Consider the following 22728-nt stretch of genomic DNA (forward strand, 5'->3'; position numbering starts at 1 on the left):
TTTCGAAGTGAAAGGCCAAACTAAATGTATTCTATATGGTGATATTTTTTTAGGCCATAGTCCGATGAATTCACATGTTTATTTTTTTTATTAAAAAAAATCCTGGTTGGATGGCCAATATTTCATGATAAAATAGCAAATAACTCAAGATGTAACAATTCTTTGAGAGATGCACCTGTCCTTTCCGTGCATTTTCTCCAGACATAAAACAACTCTCAGGTATGAAAGTGTAAGGGAACTTCCACCTTTCACTTTTGGAATACCTTGCAGACTCTTAGTATAAAGGATCGACACAGGTTGGAGCATGGCAGAACTCGGGAATTCGACAAATTGATCAGTCAGGAAGAACACTTTATCTCTTTATCCGTTGCGGAAAACTTACTTTTGTCGGAATTATAATCTTTCGGAAGGGCATCAACGTTGATTGCGGACAGACCGAGAACTACAGCAGACCTACGCTAAAATGGGTTCAATCAGCTTTTGGATGTGCTTGGTCATGACGATTTGCACCTGGAATAAAACCATCGGATGCACGTGGATGAAGACACTTCCTCGGTCTCCGAGCATGTTCCAAGTGTTCAGCAACAACACCATAACGATGCTTCAGAAAATGGTAGGATATAGGGAAATGTTTATTCACTTGTTCCTGGTCATTGAGCTCTTGTCATCTTTTCAACATTTCATGAGCTGCTATGTTTCATTTAAATTACCTGACTCCTTTTTGTAATGTAATAATAATTCAATATTTTGTTTATATTTTTTGGCATCTCAGGGTCATGAAGTCTCTCGAGAACCTCAGATCCCTTTCCCTGACAAACAATACAGACAAGTCAATAATTTCAACGTAAGAAATATGCATAAAAAAGGTTTTGTTCTATCCATAACCTTTTTTCTAAGAGTGGATTAAACACTGAATTCGGAAAGTATTCAGACCCCTTCACCTTTTCCAAATTTTGTTACGTTACAGACCATTTCTAAAATTGATTACAAATAAATAAAATATGATCATCAATCTACACACAATACCCCGTAATGATAAAGCAAAAACAGTTTTTTGTTTTGAAAAAATTAGCAAAAATGTCTAAAAACATGTTTTGACTTGGTCATTATGGGTTATTGTGTGTAGATTGATGAAAGAAATCATATTTATTAAATTTTAATACAAGGCTGTAACGTAACAAAATGTGCAGATAGTGAAGGGTTCTGAACACTTCCCGAATGCACTGTATATAATTTGGTTATAACGAATAAGCAATTTGCTATAATTTTCTGATATTTTCCCTCAATTTATAAGGCATATATTAATACAAATCACTCTTCTTCTAGGCTGACGAACAGATGGCCTTCATTTCGCATACTCTGAACGCTATAAAGAAATTGTACAGCAGTGGTAAATATGAGTCCACCGCCTGGGACCAGAAAGAAGTTGACAAGTTTATGAATAACCTCTACCGCCAGACCTCGGAGCTGGACCAATGCGTATGTCATTTGTGATTTTCGCCCTTAACATTAATGCAAAAAGGAAAACATTATACTATCCTACTAGATTATAATATAAGTGGTTACATGTTAATCAAATCATAATATTAAATTAATTATTTGTATTTTGTTCTAACAGGTAAAGGCTATGAAAACTAGACAATCAAAATCTGTCAAAAGAGTGAACAAAAAGATGAGCCTTCACTTCAAGTCCCTGAAGAATTACTTGAAACACGAGGTAGGTTGATCCATTTGTCTTACAAAGAGAGTACATTTACCAAATCTGAATGTATTTGTGTGATGATACAACATGTGTCTACTCTCAAATCTCAACAAGTGTTTTTCATTTATGCAGGATTACAGCGCAAGCGGCTGGGAAGACATAAGGACAGTGGTGCTGGCACACCTACAAAGACTAGACACAACATTAAGTAGCCAATGAGCGTTATGTGTGTGTTGTGTAGATATTATTTATTTATATATCTATTTATCTATTCATATATCTAACTATTTATTTACATGTTTACTTATTTGTTTTTATTTACGTATTTATTTATTGGGTAGTAATGTATTCACAACTCTGTGGAGTAAATTATTTTTTATACTGAATAATTCTGTGATTGACTTAGGCTATACATAGCCTAATGTATCAATGTTTCCGTGCATGTTCTTTTGTATTCATGAAGGCCATTGCATACTGTATTTATTATTGCAACCTGATAGGAAATGTTTGTTATTGTAATAATGAAATATATTTTAATTAAATAAATGTGTCCTCTACAGCTGTAATCTTTTTTACTCAAATAAATTGTAATTTATGGCATACACACATTTAGCAGATGTTTTAACGGGTGTAGCGATATGCTTGTATTTCTAGCTCTACCACTGCAGTAATATCTGACAATACAGAACAATACACACATCTAAAAGTAAATGAATGGACATAAGAAACATAGAAATATGTCGAAGTCCGGAGTATATATATACAGTACCAGTCAAAAGTTGGGACACACCTCAGGGTTTTTCTTTATTTTTACTATTTTCTACATTGTAGAATAATAGTGAAGACATCAACACTATGAAATAGCACATATGGAATCATGTAGTAACCAAAAAAGTGTTAAACAAATCCAAATATATGTTAAAATTGTAGATTCTTCAAAGTATCCACCCAGCTTTGATGTCAGCTTTGCACACGCTTGGCATTCTCTGAACCAGCTTCATGAGTTAGTCACCTGGAATGCATTTAAATTAACAGGTGTGCCTTGTTAAAAGTTAATTTGTGGAATTTCTTTCCTTCTTAATGCATTTTAGCCAATCAGTTGTGTTGTGACAAGGTAGGGGTGGTATACTGAAGATAGCACTATTTGCTAAAATACCAAGTCCATATTTTTGGCAGGAACAGCTCAAATAAGCAAAGAGAAATGACAGTCCATCATTACTTTAAGACATGAATGTCAGTCAATGCGGGAAATGTCTCGAACTTTGATATTTTCTTCAAGTGCAGTTGCAAAAACCATCAAGCGCCATGATGGACCTGGCTCTCGTGAGGACAGCCACAGGAAAGGAAGACCCAGAGTTACATCTGCTACAGAGGAGAAGTTCATTAGAGATACCAGCTTCAGAAACTGCAGCCCAAATAAATGCTTCACAGAGTTCAAGTAACAGACACATCTCAACATCAAGTGTTCAGGGGAGACTGCCTGAATCAGGCCTTCATGGTTGAATTGCTGCAAAGAAAACACTGTGTGTGTGTGTGTGTGTGTGTGTGTGTGTGTGTGTGTGTGTGTGTGTGTGTGTGTGTGTGTGTGTGTGTGTGTGTGTGTGTGTGTGTGTGTGTGTGTGTGTGTGTGTGTGTAAGGCTGTAAAGTAACAACATTTTGAAAAAGTCAATGGGTCTGAACATTTTCCGAATGCACTGTACCTTAGTTGAATGCACTGTACCTCAGTTGAATGCACTGTAAGTCGTTGTGAATAAAAGTGTCTGCTGAGTGACCAAAATGTCATGACCAGACCAAATCTGAACTAATCATATTCATTTAGGCTTTGTTTCACAACTTTGAACAGCACAGTATGGTATGGCACAGTTCAATACAATAGAGCACTGTAGAGTACAATAAAGTACAGTAGAGTACAGTACAGTAGATATTAATTCAGTACAGTACAGCATAGTTTAATTCAGTAGAGTACAGTACAGTTTAGTAAATTAGTGTAAAGTAGGCTACAGTCTACTGTGCTGAACTCTACTGTACGTTACTTTCCTTTACTTTACTGTAATGTACACTGTATTGTAATGAACTATAATCTACTGTACTCTTCTGTATTGTACTGTACTGTGCTGTCCAAATGTATCCTTGGACAATGAAATTAACAGTCAAACCAAAAATCTGACCAAATAAAGACAGCACCGTGCTTAGTGGGTAGGCACGATGTATCCTGTATACATTGGGGTGATGCCGTTTAGACACCGTTTGCTCATTGACGTCTTACACATTCTAAAGTCTACAGTTCTACATCGTTGATATGTCTGCTAGACATCAACATTATATCATGATGTCTTGGCGCCGTCTTCCCAATATGCAAACGCTCTCAAAACTACATATTCCCAATTCGAAAGGTCGGCCAAAGGTGTCTATGATTACTGGGGAGAAGACTCAGGTGAAACTGATGACATCACACAACTTGTGTAAAACAGCTGGGAAACCCCCAAAATGCGTCCACCGCAGGCGCGTCATGCGACATAAGATGACGTTTCAGCACAATTGACAGGTATCACTACTAGTGCTAAAAAGCATGAAGACGTCAGCCACTTCAACACTTTGGACATCGCCACGAGGCAAAGATTCTATCAGTGGTTCTGTGTCGTGGCCGCAGCCCTGTTGCTACTGTTATTGCCATGCTTACTAGTGTTCCAATTCCCCAAACCCCTAAACTTAAATTTGTAAAACTATAGGCAATACATTTATGACATATGTGATGGGAAATATAGCTCTCTGACTCGTTGGTATCACGTTTCAAGTGTCACGATTATGATTCCTCATGGCTGGTCCTATTAAGGCTATATCGAATAACACCAAGGCCCGTATTTATAAAGCATCTCCGAGAGTTGGAGTGAATAAATGCAGCAGAATAATTAGGCTACATCTGACATTTTTGCCTATAACATGACATTTCAATATGAAACCACCCATGACATCTTATCAAGACCCTGATGGAACAGGTGTGTTTGTACTGGGTTGGAACAAAAGCCTGCACCTCCTCCTGCTGGTCTCCAGGACCGTGCAGACAGTTTTGGTGACCACTACCCTACAGTATATGATCTTTACAGTTGAACAGGCCTTGTATATTATGAATGAATCCCAATATTATATATAAAAATGAGCAATAAACCATTGCCAAGATTTGACCTTGTATAGTCACTCAAAAACGTGCACAACACTATGACATACACACACACACACACACACACACACACACACACACACACACACACACACACACACACACACACAAAGCCCTGTGAAATCTATTGACTCTGTAGGGAAAATATCCCTGATATCGTAGCCTATACCAAGGAACTATAGTCACATATTCTTTTTCATTTTCCCCTTGTAAAATAAACGACAAATAGAAAGTTCCAACAAATCATGTTGTCGTTGCTTGTCAACGTTGCATCACCAGCAGACAACAGTAGGGTGAAAGTTGGTTACGTCATTGTGAAAATGAAAGTTGAGAGATATGGGTATTGACGCTGACGTCTCCCATTCACTTTTCAGTTGTAGCGCAACAGCAGAGGACGACGGAACAATTGTTCGGACTAACTTTGAACGAAACCCACTAAATGAATGTCTTATATGGCTAAATTTCTTAAGAAGTGTGGGTTTTATTTCGACTTCGACGATTTTGTTATCAGACTTTTTTTTTATCGGTTCACGGGAAGTTATTAGCAGTTGAAAGCAAATCTCGCGAATAGCCTATTCTCGCTACAGTAATAGCCTAGACGATATCTAAATGGAATAATCTTATCTTGTGGTTCAACTAAAGTTTAAAGCTGATTTCAAGGAGAATGTCTATGGATTTACTTGGATTTGTTCGTCAAGGATACGGAGCAGGCATGGAATTCCTATTGCTGCATGTGCTAGTCTGGAAAATGAAAGTTCCCGCCTCCGGTAAGTTGATCAGGGGAAATTCTCTATACAGTTTTCCCTTTCCCAATTCCACATAAAACTACTGAACACAGCCAATATGTTCAAACTCATCTGGAAAACTAATAGCGAAACGAACTGCTATTTACAATGTATACAATGCAGAGTTGGACGTGTATTTGTCTTATTATTTGCAGTATGCAGAGCGTGTGTCATTGCTGTGACTGGATACGACACCACTACGGTCACTTGAGCACAGAATACCTTTCCCTGCTGGACCAGATGGTGAGTTACAAGCACACTGTAAGAGGAGACTGAATGCATGTATTAAGGACAGCAAAACAACCAACCAAGTAAAGTAGTCATATGTTTCATGTTTAGCATCTGTGTTAGAAAACTGTTAGCCTATATTTGAATGTACATACTAAAAGGGCGCTAAGGCTATAATGACAGAGATCAAGAGACGCTATCTACATTAGGCCTACTGTACTTGCAGTTTAAGCCATACTTTATGTCTGTCTTGATTGGTCTTGAAGTATTTGACAAGTGACTTAACATACTATATTGATTGTTTTCCAGGGAGGAGATATCACAAAGCAGGATGCCCCAGTCTTTTTCCCAACATCACTTTACAGACACATAGATGATGCCGAGGTAAAGACTAGAATTGTGACTTATCATGTTCTGATATGCTTTGGTATGGCGGTCTTGACCCAATGTTATATTGATGCCATAACGAAAGCCTATACTTTTTCTAATCTTCTTTTTCTATCTTCCTGTGTAGTTTGAGGACCAAGTCAGATTCCTGAAAGAGACCATCTATCAAATCACAAAACTGTTTGATGGGAATATGAAATCTGTCACCTGGGACAAGAAAAACCTGGACGATTTCCTCAACATTCTAGAACGCCAATTGGAGAACATTAATTCCTGTGTAAGTAACGGGTCTATTTAAAGTATAATCCCTGTTTAAGTCAGGGCTCTCCAACCCCGTTCATGGAGATTTACCCTCCTCTAGGTTTTCGCTCCAACCCCAGTTGTAACTAACCTTATTCAGTTTATCAACCACATAGTTAACCTCTTAGTGATCCCTTCACGCGCCAATCCCTTTAGCGGGATCGATTTGACAGCATCCAGTGAAATTGCAGAGCGCCAAATTCATACTACAGAACTATCAATATTCAACATTCACGAAAATATAAGTGTAATACATCAAAATAAAGCTTAACTTCTTGTTAATCCAGTCGCTGTGTCAGATTTCAAAAAGGCTTTATGGCGAAAGCAGACCGTGCGATTATCTGAGGACAGCGCCCCGCATACAAACACATGAAAATAATTTTTCAACCAGGCAGGTGCGACACAAAAGTCAGAAATAACGATATAATAAATGCCTTACTTTTGAAGATCTTTTTGCAATCCCAAATGTCTCAGTGACACAATGAATGGTCGTTTGGTTCGATAAAATCCTTCTTTATATCCCCAAAATGTCAATTTCTTTGGCGCATTTGATTCAGAAATACACCGGTTCCAACTCGTCTAACATGACCACAAAGTATCTAATAAGTTACCTGTAAACTTGGTCCAAACATTTCAAACAACATTCCTAATCCAACCTCAGCTATCCTAAAATGTAAATAATTGCTCAAATTTAAGACGGGATAATCTGTTTCCAATACCAAAGAAAAATAACACGGAGCGTGCTCCTGTTCACACGCACCAAAATGGGAGGGACCTTCAGAGTGACACATGGAATGAATAGCACTACTTCTTCATTTCTCAAAAGAAAAACATCAACCAATTTCTAAAGACGTTTGACATCTAGTTGAAGCCATAGGAACTGCAACCAGGTTCCTAATAATAAGGGTATCCCATAAAAAAACATTGGGAAATCCTATGACCTCAATTTTTTTCCCCCCCTGGTCGGTTTGTCCTCGGGGTTTCGCCTGCCAAATCAGTTCTATTATACTCACAGACATTATTTTAACAGTTTTAAAACGTTAGAGTGTTTACTATCCAAATATACCAAGTATATACATATCCTAGCTTCTGGGCCTGAGTAACAGGCAGTCTACTTTGGGCACGCTTTTCATCCAGACGTCAAAATACTGCCCCCTAGCCTTAAGAAGTTTTAATCAGGTGTGGTAGATTAGCATTGGAGTGAAAACCTACAGGCAGGTAGTTCTCCAGGAACAGGGTTGGAGAGCCCTGGTTTAGGAGTAGCCTAACTCCACAAGTGGAGAAATCTACGTATAAGGTACATATAATTTAGTCAACCCCTTGACATTTTCCACATTTTGTTACGTGACAGCCTTTTTCTATAATTGATTAAATAGATTTCCCCCCTCATCAATCTACACACAATACCCCATAATGACAAAGCAAAAACAGTGTCTTAGACATTTTTGCTAAATGTATTAACAATAAAAAACTGAAATATCACATTTACATAAGTATTCAGACCCTTTACTCAGTACTTTGTTGAAGCACCTTTGGCAGTGATTACAGCCTTGAGTCTTCTTGGGTATCATGCTAGAAGCTTGGCACATCTGTATTTGGGGAGTTTCTGCCATTCTTCTCTGCAGATCCTCTCAAGATCTATCAGGTTGGATAGGGAGCGTCGCTGCACAGCTATTTTCAGGTCTCTCCAGAGTTGTTCAATCAGGTCATGTCCGGGCTGTGGCTGGGCCACTCAAGGACATTCAGGGACTTGTCCCGAACCCACTCCTGTGTTGTCTTGGCTGTATGCTTAGGATCGTTGTCCTGTTGGAAGGTGAACCTTAGCCCCAGTCCTGAGGTCCTGAGCGCTCTGGAGCAGGTTTTCATCAAGGATCTCTCTGTACTTTGCTCCGTTCATCTTTCCCTCGATCCTGACTAGTCTCCCAGTCCCTGCCAATGAAAAACATACCCACAGCATGATGCTGCCACCACCATGCTTGACCGTAGGGATGGTGCAAGGTTTCCTACAGATGTGATGCTTTGTATTCAGGCCAAATAGAGACACTTGTTTCTCATGGTCTGAGAGTCCTTTAGGTGCCTTTTGGAAAACTCCAAGCGGGCTGCAATGTGCCTTTTACTGAGGAGTGTCTTCCGTCTGGCCACTTTACCATAAAGGCCTGATCGGTGGAATACTGCAGAGATGGTTGTCTTTCTGGAAGGCTTTCCCATCCCCACAGAGGAAATCTGGAGCTCTGCCAGAGGGACCATCGGGTTCTTGGTCACCTCCCTGACCAAGGCCCTTCTCCCCTGATTGCTCAGTTTGGTCGGGCGGCCAGCTCCAGGAAGAGTCTTGGTGGTTACAAAGTTCTTCCATTTAAGAATGATGGAGGCCACTGTTTTTTTGGAGACCTTCAATGCTGTAGACATTTTTTGGTACCCTTTCCCAGATCTGTGCCTTCGAGACAATCTTGTCTCGGGGCTCTACGGACAATTTCCCAACTTCATGGCCTGGTTTGTGCTCTGACATGCACTGTCAACTGTAGGACCTTAAATATACAGGTTTGTGCCTGTCCAAATCATGTCCAATCAGTTGATTTTACCTCAGGTGGACTCCAATCAAATTGTAGAAACATCTCAAGGATGATCGACGAAAATAGGATGCACCTGAGCTGAATTCTGAGTCTCATAGCAAAGGGTCAGAATTCGTATGTAAATAAGGTATTTCTGTTTTTGCATTGTCATTATTGGGTATTGTGTGTAGATTGGTGAAGAATTTTTTTCTTTCATCCATTTTAGAATAAGGTTGTAACGTAACAACATTTGGAAAAAGGGAATTGGTCTGAATACTTTCCGAACGCACTGTATATGGGTTATTACAGATTTTGAGCCAGTTTGCAACGTCACATAAATAATATTGCAGCAATGAGAAATGTAAATTATTATGGATTATAATTAATGGAAAGTTTTCGTAGGCTTTGATGCATTTTTCATTATGGCAAGTCAAGTTTGATATTTTAAAGTGGAAATTACATTCTTTAGAAGCCTTTTCAAACATTGAATACACATTAAGTTTCCATTTCCTGCCGTGCAGGATAATTCTCAGAAAAAAAGGGATCAAATGAAGATCCTACATCTGTATGATGCTAAAATTTTGGTTAATTTTGTACAACAGGTATCACCCTCCATGAAACCTGAGAGGAGACTGAAACGGTACTTCAAGAAGTTGAATAGGAAGGTTCTGAGAAGAATGGTGAGTTTGGTTTAGTATGGAAATGTGTTTAATACATGTAATCAAATTAATATAAACTAGGCTAGGCTAAACAGGAGCAGTGTTCATTTTTAAAAAGTGGGTTCGGGGCCATATGTATCAAACATCTCAGAGAAGTGCTGATCTAGTATCAGGTCTCCTCTGTCCTTATTTATAGTGATCTAAAAACAATACTGATCCTAAATCAGCACTAATACTCTGAGAAGCTTAATACATACGGCACCAGGTCTTTCTTTGTTGTTCAAGACATTATGGTCGTTATTTTGCCAAGAAAGTTCACCCCACTAATATTTCAAATGTTCTGTGTTTTTCAGAACTACAGTGCACAGGCGTGGGAGCTCATCAGGAAAGAGACTAAACGTCATCTGCAAAGATTGGATATCCTTGCGGCAAAGATGCACTGATCATCCGGACTCATCTCAGAAGCTACGCCCTTACCAGTTTATTAAGCATGAATACAATCATGTGGGGGACCCTGTCAGTCTATTTATTATATTTAAATCCATAAATTATTGTTTTTTATTTGAATAATTTATTATTTATATTTTGTATTTCCATTTTGTACCTGTGTTGAACTGAACTGTATTGCCGGTCGACTTGAAAAAACAGTGAAAAATAATATTGAAAATGTGAATAAAAATGTATTTTGTTTAAATTGTCCAAATTTCGTTCTTGTCTGAAACCAATGAGAGTGGATTTATAATATCTTATCTAACCATCAGAGGGGACTCACATTAAACTTGTTGCTGATCAGTCACATGATAATTTCTACTTTAAGTTTATGTATGCTTGTAGTTTTGTTTCTTTATGTAAATTATTTTTACTGGGTTTTTGTACTTTGTGAGGGTTGCTGTTCTTGTAGTTTTTCCTGTTCGTTTTGTGTGTGGTAATCACACTGGGGCAGTGGGCTGAACGGGGTGGGGAGATCTGGGTGAGGAGTAGAGGATAATCTGGGGGACCAGGAACTTGACAATGTGGGATGTTCATTTATAAAGTCTGTCCTACTATGATTGGAGGAGAAATAAGAAAAAATACATGGAAAGACAAAATGGAAAAAGAGACAAAAAACAAGCAATACTTGAAATGGATAATAGTTTAGTCCCCTGAACAAGGCAGGGTGCTGGTGGGCAAAAAATAAAAACAAATAATTGATATAGCTTAGTCATATATATATTACTTTTTAAGTGGCATCATGGGGATCCTCCTAATAATTCTCAATGCATTACTGAGGTCAATTGTTGTATAACATTAGACAATAGTGTGTATTATATAGGCCAATGTGGCAGCACACAGTCCTTTCATAAGACTTGGAAATTCCTGGATAGAATAGAGTTATTGTAGATATATACTGTATATCCATCTGTATAATGGTATGAGGTTATATGAGGTTATTATTTAACATCTAGAATGGTGTGTATGCGTGTTTACATAGTATGGTATAATACTGAGAGCCCCACCTATTTCATGCCCCACCCTTTTAGCAAGAAATATAGTTTGTTGTTGTTGTTGTTGCCTGTTTTGCATGTCATTTTGGTACTAATACGTGTCACATATCAGTTTGCAAACCATGTTAAAAAAAATATTTGAGTTAATGAAGCTGCACACCAACATGGTCTCTTGAGTAAGGCAGCTCCAAGATGCAGGTGTTTCAGCCTAGCTCAGTGCTTTCTGTGGTGGTGGGGCAGCCATCGGAAAATGCAAAGCATAGGGGTTGGTAATAATCTCTAGTTGCGCCGTGATTGTCTCAGTGTTCTGTCACTCATGGGGACACTACGTCACCAAAAAAATCTATGTGGAGAGCTCGAGAATTTAAGCCCCTTGGGTGTTTAAGAATATGTTGATGAGAAATACACATCGCAAAGGATGAGAGGACAAGAAAATTGAGTTCTAATGGTCAATACCAAATTGTAAATAGGAGTTGGGTTTCAGTTCAACATCTGTTCAGAATCTGTGGAATGTCACTCCTGAACTCAGAGTGACGTGTACTACGTGTGCCACGTTGTCATTGTTCTGTACATTGAGTCGGGGGCAGGATTTGGCCATTGGCCAAGTTGTACTGCAAGGACTTCTGATTGGTCAAACTCCAGGCTAGGGTGGAGGGGTTATAAATGGCATCCTGTTCCTTTGTTCGGTGGGGAAAAGCTGAGGACAGGGGAGACTGAACATCTGAACATCTACCTCCCAGCATAACATCTTGATTTGTCCACTCAGAATAAACCAATTTTCACGCCCTGATTTGCTTTGGAGTTTCTGTTATTGAAGAAAAACATAAATTGCCAACAGGTGCTGCCATAGAGTTACATTAGAAGTGCCCATCCATGAAGGCTCAAGGTCATTGACCACAAATAAAATGACGTTAAATCAAGATATATCTACCAAAGCTTTGATTGGACTGATCAAGTCAACGTCCAGCTTTCAAAATCTTAGCTCGCAAGCTAGACAAGCAGTCATCATCATGACTCACGTTGACAATCTACTGTCAAATCCTTTTCAAGCCTTGTCATATGAAGATATACTATAGATAAAACGTATAAGTGCTCATCGGCCATTAGACATGAACATTACACAACAAGTTGGAAATTGCAAATTCAACAATGAGAGGTTTGGAAGGAATCAGTGGCTAATTTCAAATAACTAGCCTGCTATTCAGTAGACTTGTGTGTGGTCCAAGTCTGGGTTTAAGGGTCTCTTTCCAAGATTAAAAGGATAAACTTTCAACACCAAGGGCCAGAAAAGGTTGAATACATTGGCCATGCTGTCAATCCAGCATGACTTTTGCCGTGTTCAAAACAACTGGAAACTCGGAACTGGGAAATCTCAGACTTCAGTGAGTTCAAACAACTAGGAATTCTGGAGAAGAAAAACTAGCTCCGACAGGGAAAATACATTTTGAACAGTCATCCAACTCGGATTTCCAAGTCGGGCTACCACCAGTTCCGGCACCACGCACCAGGCCTACTGTGCGCCTCAGCAGGCCAGAGTCTCCCGTCTGTCCAGCGCCGCCTGAGCTGCCCGTCTGTCCAGCGCCGCCTGAGCTGCCCGTCTGTCCAGCACCGCCTGAGCTGCCCGTCTGTCCAGCGCCGCCTGAGCTGCCCGTCTGTCCAGCGCCGCCTGAGCCGCCCGTCTGTCCTGAGCCGCTAGAGCCGCCCGTCTGTCCTGAGCCGCTAGAGCCGCCCGCCAGTCAGGAGCCGCCAGAGCCGCAAGCCAGTCAGGAGCCGCCAGAGCCGCCCGCCAGTCAGGAGCCGCCAGAGCCGCCCGCCAGTCAGGAGCCGCCAGAGCCGCCCACCAGTCAGGAGCCGCCAGAGCCGCCCGCCAGAGCCCCCTCAGTCCAGAGGTGCCTTTCAGTCCTATGAGCCCATTTATTGGGGTTCCCAGGCCAAGGTCGGCGGTGAGGATCGCCGCTCGTAAGAGGCCACGGGGGCGGTTAAGGAGGCGGACAAAAACTATGGTGAAGTGGGGTCCATGTCCCGCGCCAGAGCCGCCACCGCGGACAGACGCCCACCCAGACCCTCCCCTATAGGTTCATGTTTTGCGGCCGGAGTCCGCACCTTTGGGGGGGGGGGGGGTACTGTCACGTTCTGACCTTTATTTCCTTTGTTTTGTCTTTACTTAGTATGGTCAGGGCGTGAGTTGGGGTGGGCAGTCTATGTGTGTTTTTCTATGTTGGGGTTTTGTGTTCGGCCTGGTATGATTCTCAATCAGAGGCAGCTGTCAATCGTTGTCCCTGATTGAGAATCATACTTAGGTAGCCTGGGTTTCACTTTTGGTTTGTGGGTGTTTGTTTCCATGTCAGTGTTTGTCGCCACACGGTACTGTTTCGTTTGATCATCGTTTATTGTTTTTGTTCCTGTGTTCAGTTTTGGATTTACATTAAAGACATGAACACTTACCACGCTGCGCTTTGGTCCGATCCTTCTACCACCACAGACGATCGTTACACAGATGATAATTCTACCATTGGGCACGTTTTCATGGAGACACTACGTTGTTCTACAAAACGCTACTCTAGCAAAATCAAGCATCTTCTATAGCAAAAGGTTAAAATAACACTACGTTATTGGTTTTATTTGAATCACTTTTTCGTTACATTTACTCAATTCAATTTACTGTGGGGTTTCATCGTTTCAGGACAACAGTACCCGGGAGGTTGTTCGAAATGAAATCGTGTGGATATTCAAGAACTTACAGATTCTACTCGAGTCTATGCACTACAAATGAGCAGATGTAATATATTTATTTTAAACACGACTGTAAGCTGCCAAATAAACCTGTTCACCCATTTAACAACATTTGTAATTAACTGACTGCACAAATACAGTGGAATTCATCTCAAGTTTTAAAAAAATCATTAATTAGTTAATTGGCCAACAATCATGAATAATCAATGACATGATCAGATAGTTCATTGTTACAAGGTAACCTAATTTAAACATAAACTTAACATAAAAACTGCATAATCAGAAACCTACACCTCCAATTAACATCATCATCATCATCCTATGATTCTATATCTGAATGGGACTTTCACGGTTAAATAAATGTTTTAAAAAAATATAGCCATAACTATCATTAGCATTATCATCAGTCACATTCGGTCAAATTCACACATCATCATCAAGGCTAATTTGGGGCATGTACCAATTTTTTAAACAAAAATGGACAAACTGTAAAAAGAACCTCTGGAATTTACTGAATCAATTTTGATAAGAATGAAAAGCATGAGAGAAGACCGATTTGGATTTATGCATTATGTCACTTAATTACTTTTTTACCACACTGTCGGTATGGATGGAACATGTCAGATTGTCAGTGATGTGTACTCTGAGGAACTTGAAGCTTTTTACATTCTCCACTGAGGGCCTGTCGATATGGATGGGGGCTTGCTCCCTCTGCTGTCTCCTGAAGTCCACGATCAGCTCCTTTGTTTTGTTGACCATGAGGGAGACGTCATTTTCCTGGCATCACTCCGCCAGGGCTCTGAAATCGGAGCAGATAGCCAGGGCGAATTTACGAAGCCTCCGTTTTGACACTGTCCGTTGAGAACGCACAACGACTACTCTGTTTAGCCAAGTTAAGAATGATGTGAATAATCAAGTCAATAACTGTTGGGTAGCCACATCTAACGCAGCCAATGCACGCAGTTTAACCTCGGTTTCCCCGAGAGCAATCAGCAAGCGGAGTTAGCCATCCCATCCTTGTCGCCAAATTGTTAGAGAAATTCTATAGGAAGAGAGACTGCAGATTCTTTCAAACGACAATTTTATAAGATTTACAAAAATGAAGCAATCAATAACAACCACTCAATCAGTGCATCATTAGGAAAGCCCAACAAACAGAGTTGTCTCTCTACTCTTATAGAAAAAGTACAACCTATTTTGACGAAGTGGCAGGTTAGCAGATTGGTGGAAAGAGGGACGGAACATGGTGTGTAAAAGCTGATTTAGCGGGTCTGTTCAGATTAAGATAGATGACATTGCCACTGATGTCTATTCCTTTCATCATGTTTCCACACATCTAAGTTCCTGTAGACTGTGGAAACAGTATGTCACATACTCAGGTCGTATCCAAACGGCTTTTATCTGTACACATAGACTCATGACTAAGTCACACAAGACTAGCCTGTATCAGCAAAATTCTAACATATAACAATGGACAATTCTCTAATAAAAACAGCATAGTAAGTCTAATTAAACAGTATAGTATGTCATGAATTTTACTTTTCCAAAACATAATGACGCAGTATAACAGTGGCGTGCAAAACGACATCTCAGAAATAACAATTTGTGGCTACTTGTCATGGATGGGCTATTGCAACAGACGACCAAAATGGGTTCTACTCCTACCAGCTAAAAACAAGAAGTGGCTCCGGCGGGCACGTAATCACCAAAGCTGGACAATTGAGAAGTGGAAAAAGTTTGCTTGGTCCGATGAATCCCGGTTCCTTTTGCATCATGCTGATGGCAGTCAGGATTGGTGTACCTAATAAACTGACCGCTGAGTGTATTTAACATGTTGATTACTGTGAGGGTGGGGGCATCTCTAAATATAATTTGCAAAAATATAAAACAATATTTTCATTATTTTTTCTTATTGCTTAACATTGTATTTTTAATATATTTTTTTATTTTATAAATATTTGACCACTTTCCATTATGTATGTGTTGTGTCACTACTTCTTATTTAACCAATGTCCAAAGTGATGTTTTCATTTAGAGCTTTAGACTTTAGTGGGATTCACACTAAAATGTTAAATAGTGCTTCCCCCTGGTGGACGGTTGGGGTACGTGAATATCCATTACTCTTTTCCTAAATTTAACCTAATAATCCTAACCTGCTACGTTAATTATCCTAACCTGCTGCGTAATTTCGGTTAACCTGCTACGAAAAGTCAAATCTGACGTTAATTTAGCCAAAGCTGGATCCCTTCTAGTCATGACCCTGTCCCACGTGCAGTTATACAAAATAACAAAGGACTTTAATCTGTATAGTAGCTCGCTGACTGTGACCACTGAGCAGTCATTGTTCATGTTATTTCATTTGGCCAATAGAAACTGTAAGGAAAACACCTTCATGACATTGTATCTAGCTCTTAATAATAAATCAGGTCCACAATAAATTGTTTGAATTACCTTTTTATACTCCAATGTCAATTTGTTTACCAACAAATTATGAAATGCCATGGATGCTACATTAAGATAACTGCAGTGGAGCAGCTGTGTGGAGTCCAACTATTATCATCATGTTGTTCTTTCTGTAACAGAGTAGCTGTGCAATTAGTTACACGTTCCATCCCCTGAGAGAGGGGATATAAACAGTATGCATTTAAATGCTTATACTGTAGGCTATCAAGCCTACTCAGTAAATATAAAATTTATATACAAAAATAGATAGGCTACTGTATTGAAAATACAAAGGGCACTGTGTATCTGCACACAGAAGACAAGAACGCAAAATGTCGTAAACAGCTATGCAAGGTGAAGGAATGGAATTTCCAATTCTCTTTCACTTTCCCCACTTGAACTTTCCTTGTTTTACATATTACCTCATCCATGGCATATCAATGAGGGAGGCTTTAAAGGTAGGGCAGGTAGCCGACCGTTTAGAAGTAGTGTTCAGGGATTTATCAACTCACCGGACACATGGCCACTCTTAACGTGTCCTTTGTGGTACATCTCCTGTGTGTAATTGCTCTTTGCCCGGTTGTTTATGCTAAATGCAGTAACCAAAAGGAGCAAATGCATTATCTTTCTCAAACTCGCCAGACTCTCAATGATCTTTCCATGGTTGGTAAATTTCTTTAACCTGTTACAAATTGACCATATAAGCATAGACATATTTAGAAATATGGCTCTGAATATAGGCTGTAGCATGCATACTGTGATATCACAAGTTATTTATTCTAGTGGAAAATTGATTATTGGAGCTTGATTCATTCATATATTTTGTTGTTTTATTGAGATTTTGTGTATTTTGTGTGTGGTATAGGAGAGGTTACCAAGAGGCTGTATCCCAGAGGCGGAAAGGTTAAGGGTCCAACGTCCAACCCTTTCAATAGAGGTGATGCTCAGGAGATCATGAGTGTCTACAATTTCTGTGTTAGTCTAGTTCAATTGCATGGTTACACGGGGTGTTATTCTGATTACAGGAGGGGGAAAAGTTTTGGATACTGAGACTTGCGTTTCAACTAGCCAGCGAGCTCTTCCAACAAAACCTAACTCTTGTGAAATGGAATTCCATCAAACTCAGGGATCTCCAAGACCTTCTTGCTCGACAACAAATGACCTATTCGGAATGTGTACGTTCTTGGTTATGTTTCATTTGTTAACTGTAACTTGTTACACAATTATGATTAGGTATATTGTTATTATTCATGTAATCACATGGATATTGATATTAATGTTGTTTGTTTTTTACTATTTGAGGTCAGAGACATGCGTCTGCGTCAAAACCTTCCAATTGGTGATATGGTTAAGGACTTCTTCAAACAGCTGGACGACTTTCTTTCACGTGAGGTAAAGCATCTCATAGGTTGCATTGTATTGAGAGGGATGGAGTGGGCCTAGCCTATTTCTATGGTGTATAATGTACTCTTTTCACCTAAAACATATTTGTTTGTCGTTTTTCATTTCAGCGTTTCAGCTTGTGCTCATGGGAGGTCGTGAGAGCTGAAATGGGGAGCATCCTGAGGGATTTTTACAAGAAATCAAAAATGCCAAGAAAAAACGGTTAATTTTGTTGAAGAAACTGAAATGTGGCCTTTGGAAGCTTAATTTATATGTTTATGTTATTTCTCCGTGTTACAAATACTTTCCATGTAGGTTATAGTATTTAAATGAAGATACAAACACGCCTTACATTGGTTGAAATTGTGCTATTAATTTTGTAAAATTCTGTGGTGTGATGCAACCTTGAAATACAACGACTTTTTCGTTTAAATGTTTTCCTAAATGAGAAATTATTCCTACTAACAAATGCATATCAACATCATCTTCAATGAAAAACAATGAACTCCTTTACAATACTCTGAATTCCAGCCATACTTTCCCGCCCTTTAAGACATCATCATATCACTGTAAAACAATGTTGATTCAGATAGTTATTAATTCTATCAAGTACACATTTACTGGATATCATGCAACATAATTATATCTCCACATTCTGAATGTTAGTTCAATGGAGTATAGCAATCGCTAACCATGCTGTTACTCTTCAGTCTCTATAGTGGAAAGAGAATAGATTCAGAGGTAACATCAACTCACATATCTGGATAAAAGTTCAATAAAAATACACGAATATGGAATACTTTGACAAATGATCTACGTGATAGACTTATATTTTACTCACAAGTGCATATAGGCCCAGATTCAAAACCATCCGAAATATAGGCTCCAATTTAAGCACTAATGTCAAAGTAAGCAGTAATGCCAAGGTCTATACTGCCTGTGCGCTGCATAGGCTTCCAGTGTCTTATTCTGAAAACCGGGAGCTTAGGAGCGGGTCAACCCAAATATTTCAGACCACCCAAACCTGTTTCTAAAACGTTATAAAGTCATGTTATATGTGTAATTCATACAATCCATACAAGGTTGATCTGTATCTTTAAATAGGCAGTTGAGGTCCACAAACCACAATAACCCTTTAAGCAGGTGGTTACAACGTAGTTGACACCATAGTTTCTGTGCGCAAATGAAAAGGTGTTGCGTTTTCAAACATTAAATACTGTGGTTTTCGAAGTGAAAGGCCAAACTAAATTTGTTCTATATGGTGATATTTTTTTAGGCCATAGTCCGATGGATTCACATGTTTATTTTTTTATTTTTTTAAATCCTGGTTGGATGGCCAATATTTCATGATAAAATAGCAAATAACTCAAGATGTAACAATTCTTTGAGAGATGCACCTGTCCTTTCCCTGCATTTTCTCCAGACGTAAAACAACACTCAGGTATGAAAGTGTAAGGGAACTTCCACCTTTCACTTTTGGAATACCTTGCAGACTCTTAGTATAAAGGATCGACACAGGTTGGAGCATGGCAGAACTCGGGAATTCGATAAATTGACACTTTATCTCTTTATCCGTTGCGGAAAACTTACTTTTGTCGGAATTATAATTATACGAAGTAGGCTATCTTTCGGAAGGGCATCAACGTTGATTGCGGACAGACCGAGAACTACAGCAGACCTACGCTAAAATGGGTTCAATCAGCTTTTGGATGTGCTTGGTCATGACGATTTGCACCTGGAATAAAACCATCGGATGCACGTGGATGAAGACACTTCCTCGGTCTCCGAGCATGTTCCAAGTGTTCAGCAACAACACCATAACGATGCTTCAGAAAATGGTAGGATATAGGGAAATGTTTATTCACTTCTTCCTGGTCATTGAGCTCTTGTCATCTTTTCAACATTTCATGAGCTGCTATGTTTCATTTAAATTACCTGACTCCTTTTTGTAAAGTAATAAAAATTCAATATTTTGTTTACATTTTTTGGCATCTCAGGGTCATGAAGTCTCTCGAGAACATCAGATCACTTTCCCTGACAAACAATACAGACAAGTCAATCATTTCAAGGTAAGAAATATGCATAAAAAAGGTTTTGTTCTATCCATAATCTTTTTTTCTAAGAGTGGATTAAACACTGAATTCGGAAAGTATTCAGACCCCTTCACCTTTTCCAAATTTTGTTACGTTACAGACCATTTCTAAAATTGATTACAAATAAATAAAAAATAATCATCAATCTACACACAATACCCCATAGTGATAAAGCAAAAACAGTTTAAAAAAAATTGCAAAAATAGCAAAAATGTCTAAAAACATGTTTTGACTTGGTCATTATGGGTTATTGTGTTTAGATTGATGAAACAAATAATATTGAATCCATTTTAAAATAAGGCTGAAAAGTAACAAAATGTGCAGATAGTGAAGGGTTCTGAGTACTTCCCGAATGCACTGTATATAATTTGGTTATAACGAATATGCAATTTGCTATAATTTTCTGATATTAGCCCTCAATTTATAAGGCATATACTAATACAAATCACTCTTCTTCTAGGCTGACGAACAGATGGCCTTCATTTCGCATACTCTGAACGCTATAAAGAAATTGTACAGCAGTGGTAAATATGAGTCCACCGCCTGGGACCAGAAAGAAGTTGACAAGTTTATGAATAACCTCTACCGCCAGACCTCGGAGCTGGACCAATGCGTATGTCATTTGTGATTTTCGCCCTTAACATTAATGCAAAAAGGAAAACATTATACTATCCTACTAGATTATAATATAAGTGGTTACATGTTAATCAAATCATAATATTAAATTAATTATTTGTATTTTGTTCTAACAGGTAAAGGCTATGAAAACTAGACAATCAAAATCTGTCAAAAGAGTGAACAAAAAGATGAGCCTTCACTTCAAGTCCCTGAAGATTTACTTGAAACACGAGGTAGGTTGATCCATTTGTCTTACAAAGAGAGTACATTTACCAAATCTGAATGTATTTGTGTGATGATACAACATGTGTCTACTCTCAAATCTTGACAAGTGTATTTCATTTATGCAGGATTACAGCGCAAGCGGCTGGGAAGACGTAAGGACAGTGGTGCTGGCACACCTACAAAGACTAGACACAACATTAAGTAGCCAATGAGCGTTATGTGTGTGTTGTGTAGATATTATTTATTTGTATATCTATTTATTCATCTATTTATTTACAAGTTTATTTATTTGTTTTGAACGTATTTATCTATAGTGTAGTAATGTATTCACAACTGTGTGGAGTAAATCATTTTTTATAATGAATAATTATGTGATTGACTTAGGCTATACATAGACTCATGTAACAATGTTTTCGTATATTTATTTTTGTATTTATGAAGGCCATTGCATACTGTATTTATTATTGCCACCTTATAGGAAATGTTTGTTATTGTAATAATGAAATATATTATGATGAAATAAATTATTTTACACATTTCTTCAAACGTACCTTCATATATTTTTTTTACAACAATAATCTATTTTAATCAAATAAACTGTAATTTATCGCATGAACATATTTAGCAGATGTTTTAATGGTTGTAGCAAAATGCTTGTGGTCCTAGCTCTACCACTACAGTAATATCTAACAATACACACAAATCTAAAAGTAAAAGATTGGACATAAGAAACATGGAAATATTAGGAGGAGCAATGTCGGAGTCTGGGGTATATATATATATATATATATATATATACAGTACAAGTCAAAAGTTTGGACACACCTCCGGGGTTTTCTTTATTTGAACTATTTTCTACATTGTAGAATAATAGTGAAGAAATCGACACTATGAAATAACACATATGGAATCATGTAGTAACCAAAAAAGTGTTAAAAGTTTCAGACTTAACCTACCTGTTGATAATGGGTGTCTTCAAATAAGAAATGAATGTTAAATGTTGATGTACACGTTGTCTTGCAAGCACTGCCCCTGAAAACGACCCCTTTAAGTATTTTTTAAAAATTGTATGGTTTACAGATTGAGAAATTAGCCTACATTTCGTGCTCGGACACAATCATCAATGGTTTAAGTCAGCCCCCTCACCAAATCCTGAATAAGTTTGATGTTGTGCTTATTTATGATTTTTAGAGGAGCGTCCTTCCATTTTCATCCAATCATATATGTGCAACATGGCACACTCCACCATGTCAAACTGGTAATCATGATGGTCGGCTTTTAGCATCTAAATCTTGGTGGGGCAAATTCCCCCCAAAATATTTATGCATGTCAGCAAAACCAATACAACATGCCACTAAACAGTACAATAATTGCACTATAATGGTGACAAACGGTCACCACAAACTGTTAGCGCCTACATAAAGCTGTCCCAACAGCACAGCTTTCTTTTCAGCACCATGGAGTGAATCCTTACCACTGCTACACCTGGCTATCAGCGGAGCCTTGTCTGGCAGTGAAACAGTTCATTCAGCATCGTTTCTGCCTTAAAAGAAACATAGCTAATATGGCTGACTTGCTTAAACAAATGTGATTTCTACTGATAATTGAGATGTACAAACTACGGCATAAGGGGACATCGAGTAGAGAAGAGGCAATCCATAATTCTGATGAAGACATTCATGAGCGAGCTAGGAGGGACGTAGTAAAAAACTATTTGTTCAGCACTTTTGAATGTACAGTGACAGAATTCAGAACATGGGCCGTTCTTACAGTATTCTCCCTGTACACCAAGTCAGAACCATAGGATAAAAAAGGGGGCATGTAAGCAGACATTGAAAGCTCTTACAATATTCGATGATTACGTTTCTCTACAACAGGATATAGGCTACATATGCACCACCAAGTCAGAACAGTAGGCTAAGTTATTAGGGGGAAACGGCCCAACTTATTAGGGTGAGGCA

General features: G+C 38.7%; 4 protein-coding genes across 5 annotated transcripts; all 4 read left to right on the forward strand.

The window, feature by feature from the left end:
• Positions 1 to 463: 463 nt before the first annotated feature.
• Positions 464 to 1921, forward strand: LOC139567891 (interferon a3-like). The gene is made up of 5 exons (XM_071389496.1): positions 464 to 613; positions 773 to 844; positions 1327 to 1479; positions 1619 to 1717; positions 1835 to 1921. Exons 1-5 carry the CDS (start codon positions 464 to 466, stop codon positions 1919 to 1921), a joined length of 561 nt encoding a protein of 186 aa, XP_071245597.1.
• Positions 1922 to 5256: 3335 nt separating this feature from the next.
• On the forward strand, positions 5257 to 10486 carry LOC139580511 (interferon a3-like). 2 transcript variants are annotated; one of them, XM_071409285.1, is made up of 6 exons: positions 5257 to 5648; positions 5822 to 5909; positions 6204 to 6278; positions 6409 to 6558; positions 9733 to 9810; positions 10143 to 10486. In XM_071409285.1, the coding sequence occupies exons 2-6, from the start codon at positions 5823 to 5825 to the stop codon at positions 10230 to 10232; spliced, it is 480 nt and encodes a 159-aa protein (XP_071265386.1). In that variant the 5' UTR covers positions 5257 to 5648; position 5822; the 3' UTR covers positions 10233 to 10486. The 2 variants fall into 2 exon arrangements, with proteins under 2 accessions (XP_071265386.1, XP_071265378.1); XM_071409277.1 differs by lacking the exon at positions 5257 to 5648 and having other exon boundaries at positions 5760 to 5909.
• Positions 10487 to 16967: 6481 nt separating this feature from the next.
• Positions 16968 to 18058, forward strand: LOC139562947 (interferon tau-11-like). Its single transcript, XM_071381183.1, has 5 exons — positions 16968 to 17111; positions 17314 to 17385; positions 17474 to 17623; positions 17751 to 17840; positions 17960 to 18058. The coding sequence occupies exons 1-5, from the start codon at positions 16968 to 16970 to the stop codon at positions 18056 to 18058; spliced, it is 555 nt and encodes a 184-aa protein (XP_071237284.1).
• A 1461-nt stretch (positions 18059 to 19519) lies between these two features.
• Positions 19520 to 20979, forward strand: LOC139567900 (interferon a3-like). Its single transcript, XM_071389507.1, has 5 exons — positions 19520 to 19669; positions 19829 to 19900; positions 20385 to 20537; positions 20677 to 20775; positions 20893 to 20979. The coding sequence occupies exons 1-5, from the start codon at positions 19520 to 19522 to the stop codon at positions 20977 to 20979; spliced, it is 561 nt and encodes a 186-aa protein (XP_071245608.1).
• Positions 20980 to 22728: the final 1749 nt, after the last annotated feature.

This window comes from Salvelinus alpinus, chromosome 1 (assembly GCF_045679555.1).
Source record: "Salvelinus alpinus chromosome 1, SLU_Salpinus.1, whole genome shotgun sequence".
Classification (NCBI taxonomy): domain Eukaryota; kingdom Metazoa; phylum Chordata; class Actinopteri; order Salmoniformes; family Salmonidae; genus Salvelinus; species Salvelinus alpinus.

Excerpts from the sequence above, each read along its gene's own strand:
- LOC139567891 (XM_071389496.1), top strand. The coding sequence starts at position 464 with ATGGGTTCAATCAGCTTTTGGATGTGCTTGGTCATGACGATTTGCACC. Across the intron at positions 845-1,326 it reads GACAAGTCAATAATTTCAAC|GCTGACGAACAGATGGCCTT; the intron begins GTAAGAAATATG and ends CTCTTCTTCTAG. Across the intron at positions 1,480-1,618 it reads CCTCGGAGCTGGACCAATGC|GTAAAGGCTATGAAAACTAG; the intron begins GTATGTCATTTG and ends TTGTTCTAACAG.
- LOC139580511 (XM_071409277.1), top strand. The coding sequence starts at position 5,775 with ATGTATACAATGCAGAGTTGGACGTGTATTTGTCTTATTATTTGCAGT. Across the intron at positions 5,910-6,203 it reads TTTCCCTGCTGGACCAGATG|GGAGGAGATATCACAAAGCA; the intron begins GTGAGTTACAAG and ends ATTGTTTTCCAG. Across the intron at positions 6,559-9,732 it reads TGGAGAACATTAATTCCTGT|GTATCACCCTCCATGAAACC; the intron begins GTAAGTAACGGG and ends TTTGTACAACAG.
- LOC139562947 (XM_071381183.1), top strand. The coding sequence starts at position 16,968 with ATGGCCACTCTTAACGTGTCCTTTGTGGTACATCTCCTGTGTGTAATT. Across the intron at positions 17,112-17,313 it reads CTCTCAATGATCTTTCCATG|GAGAGGTTACCAAGAGGCTG; the intron begins GTTGGTAAATTT and ends TGTGTGGTATAG. Across the intron at positions 17,386-17,473 it reads GTCCAACCCTTTCAATAGAG|GAGGGGGAAAAGTTTTGGAT; the intron begins GTGATGCTCAGG and ends TTCTGATTACAG.
- LOC139567900 (XM_071389507.1), top strand. The coding sequence starts at position 19,520 with ATGGGTTCAATCAGCTTTTGGATGTGCTTGGTCATGACGATTTGCACC. Across the intron at positions 19,901-20,384 it reads GACAAGTCAATCATTTCAAG|GCTGACGAACAGATGGCCTT; the intron begins GTAAGAAATATG and ends CTCTTCTTCTAG. Across the intron at positions 20,776-20,892 it reads AGATTTACTTGAAACACGAG|GATTACAGCGCAAGCGGCTG; the intron begins GTAGGTTGATCC and ends TCATTTATGCAG.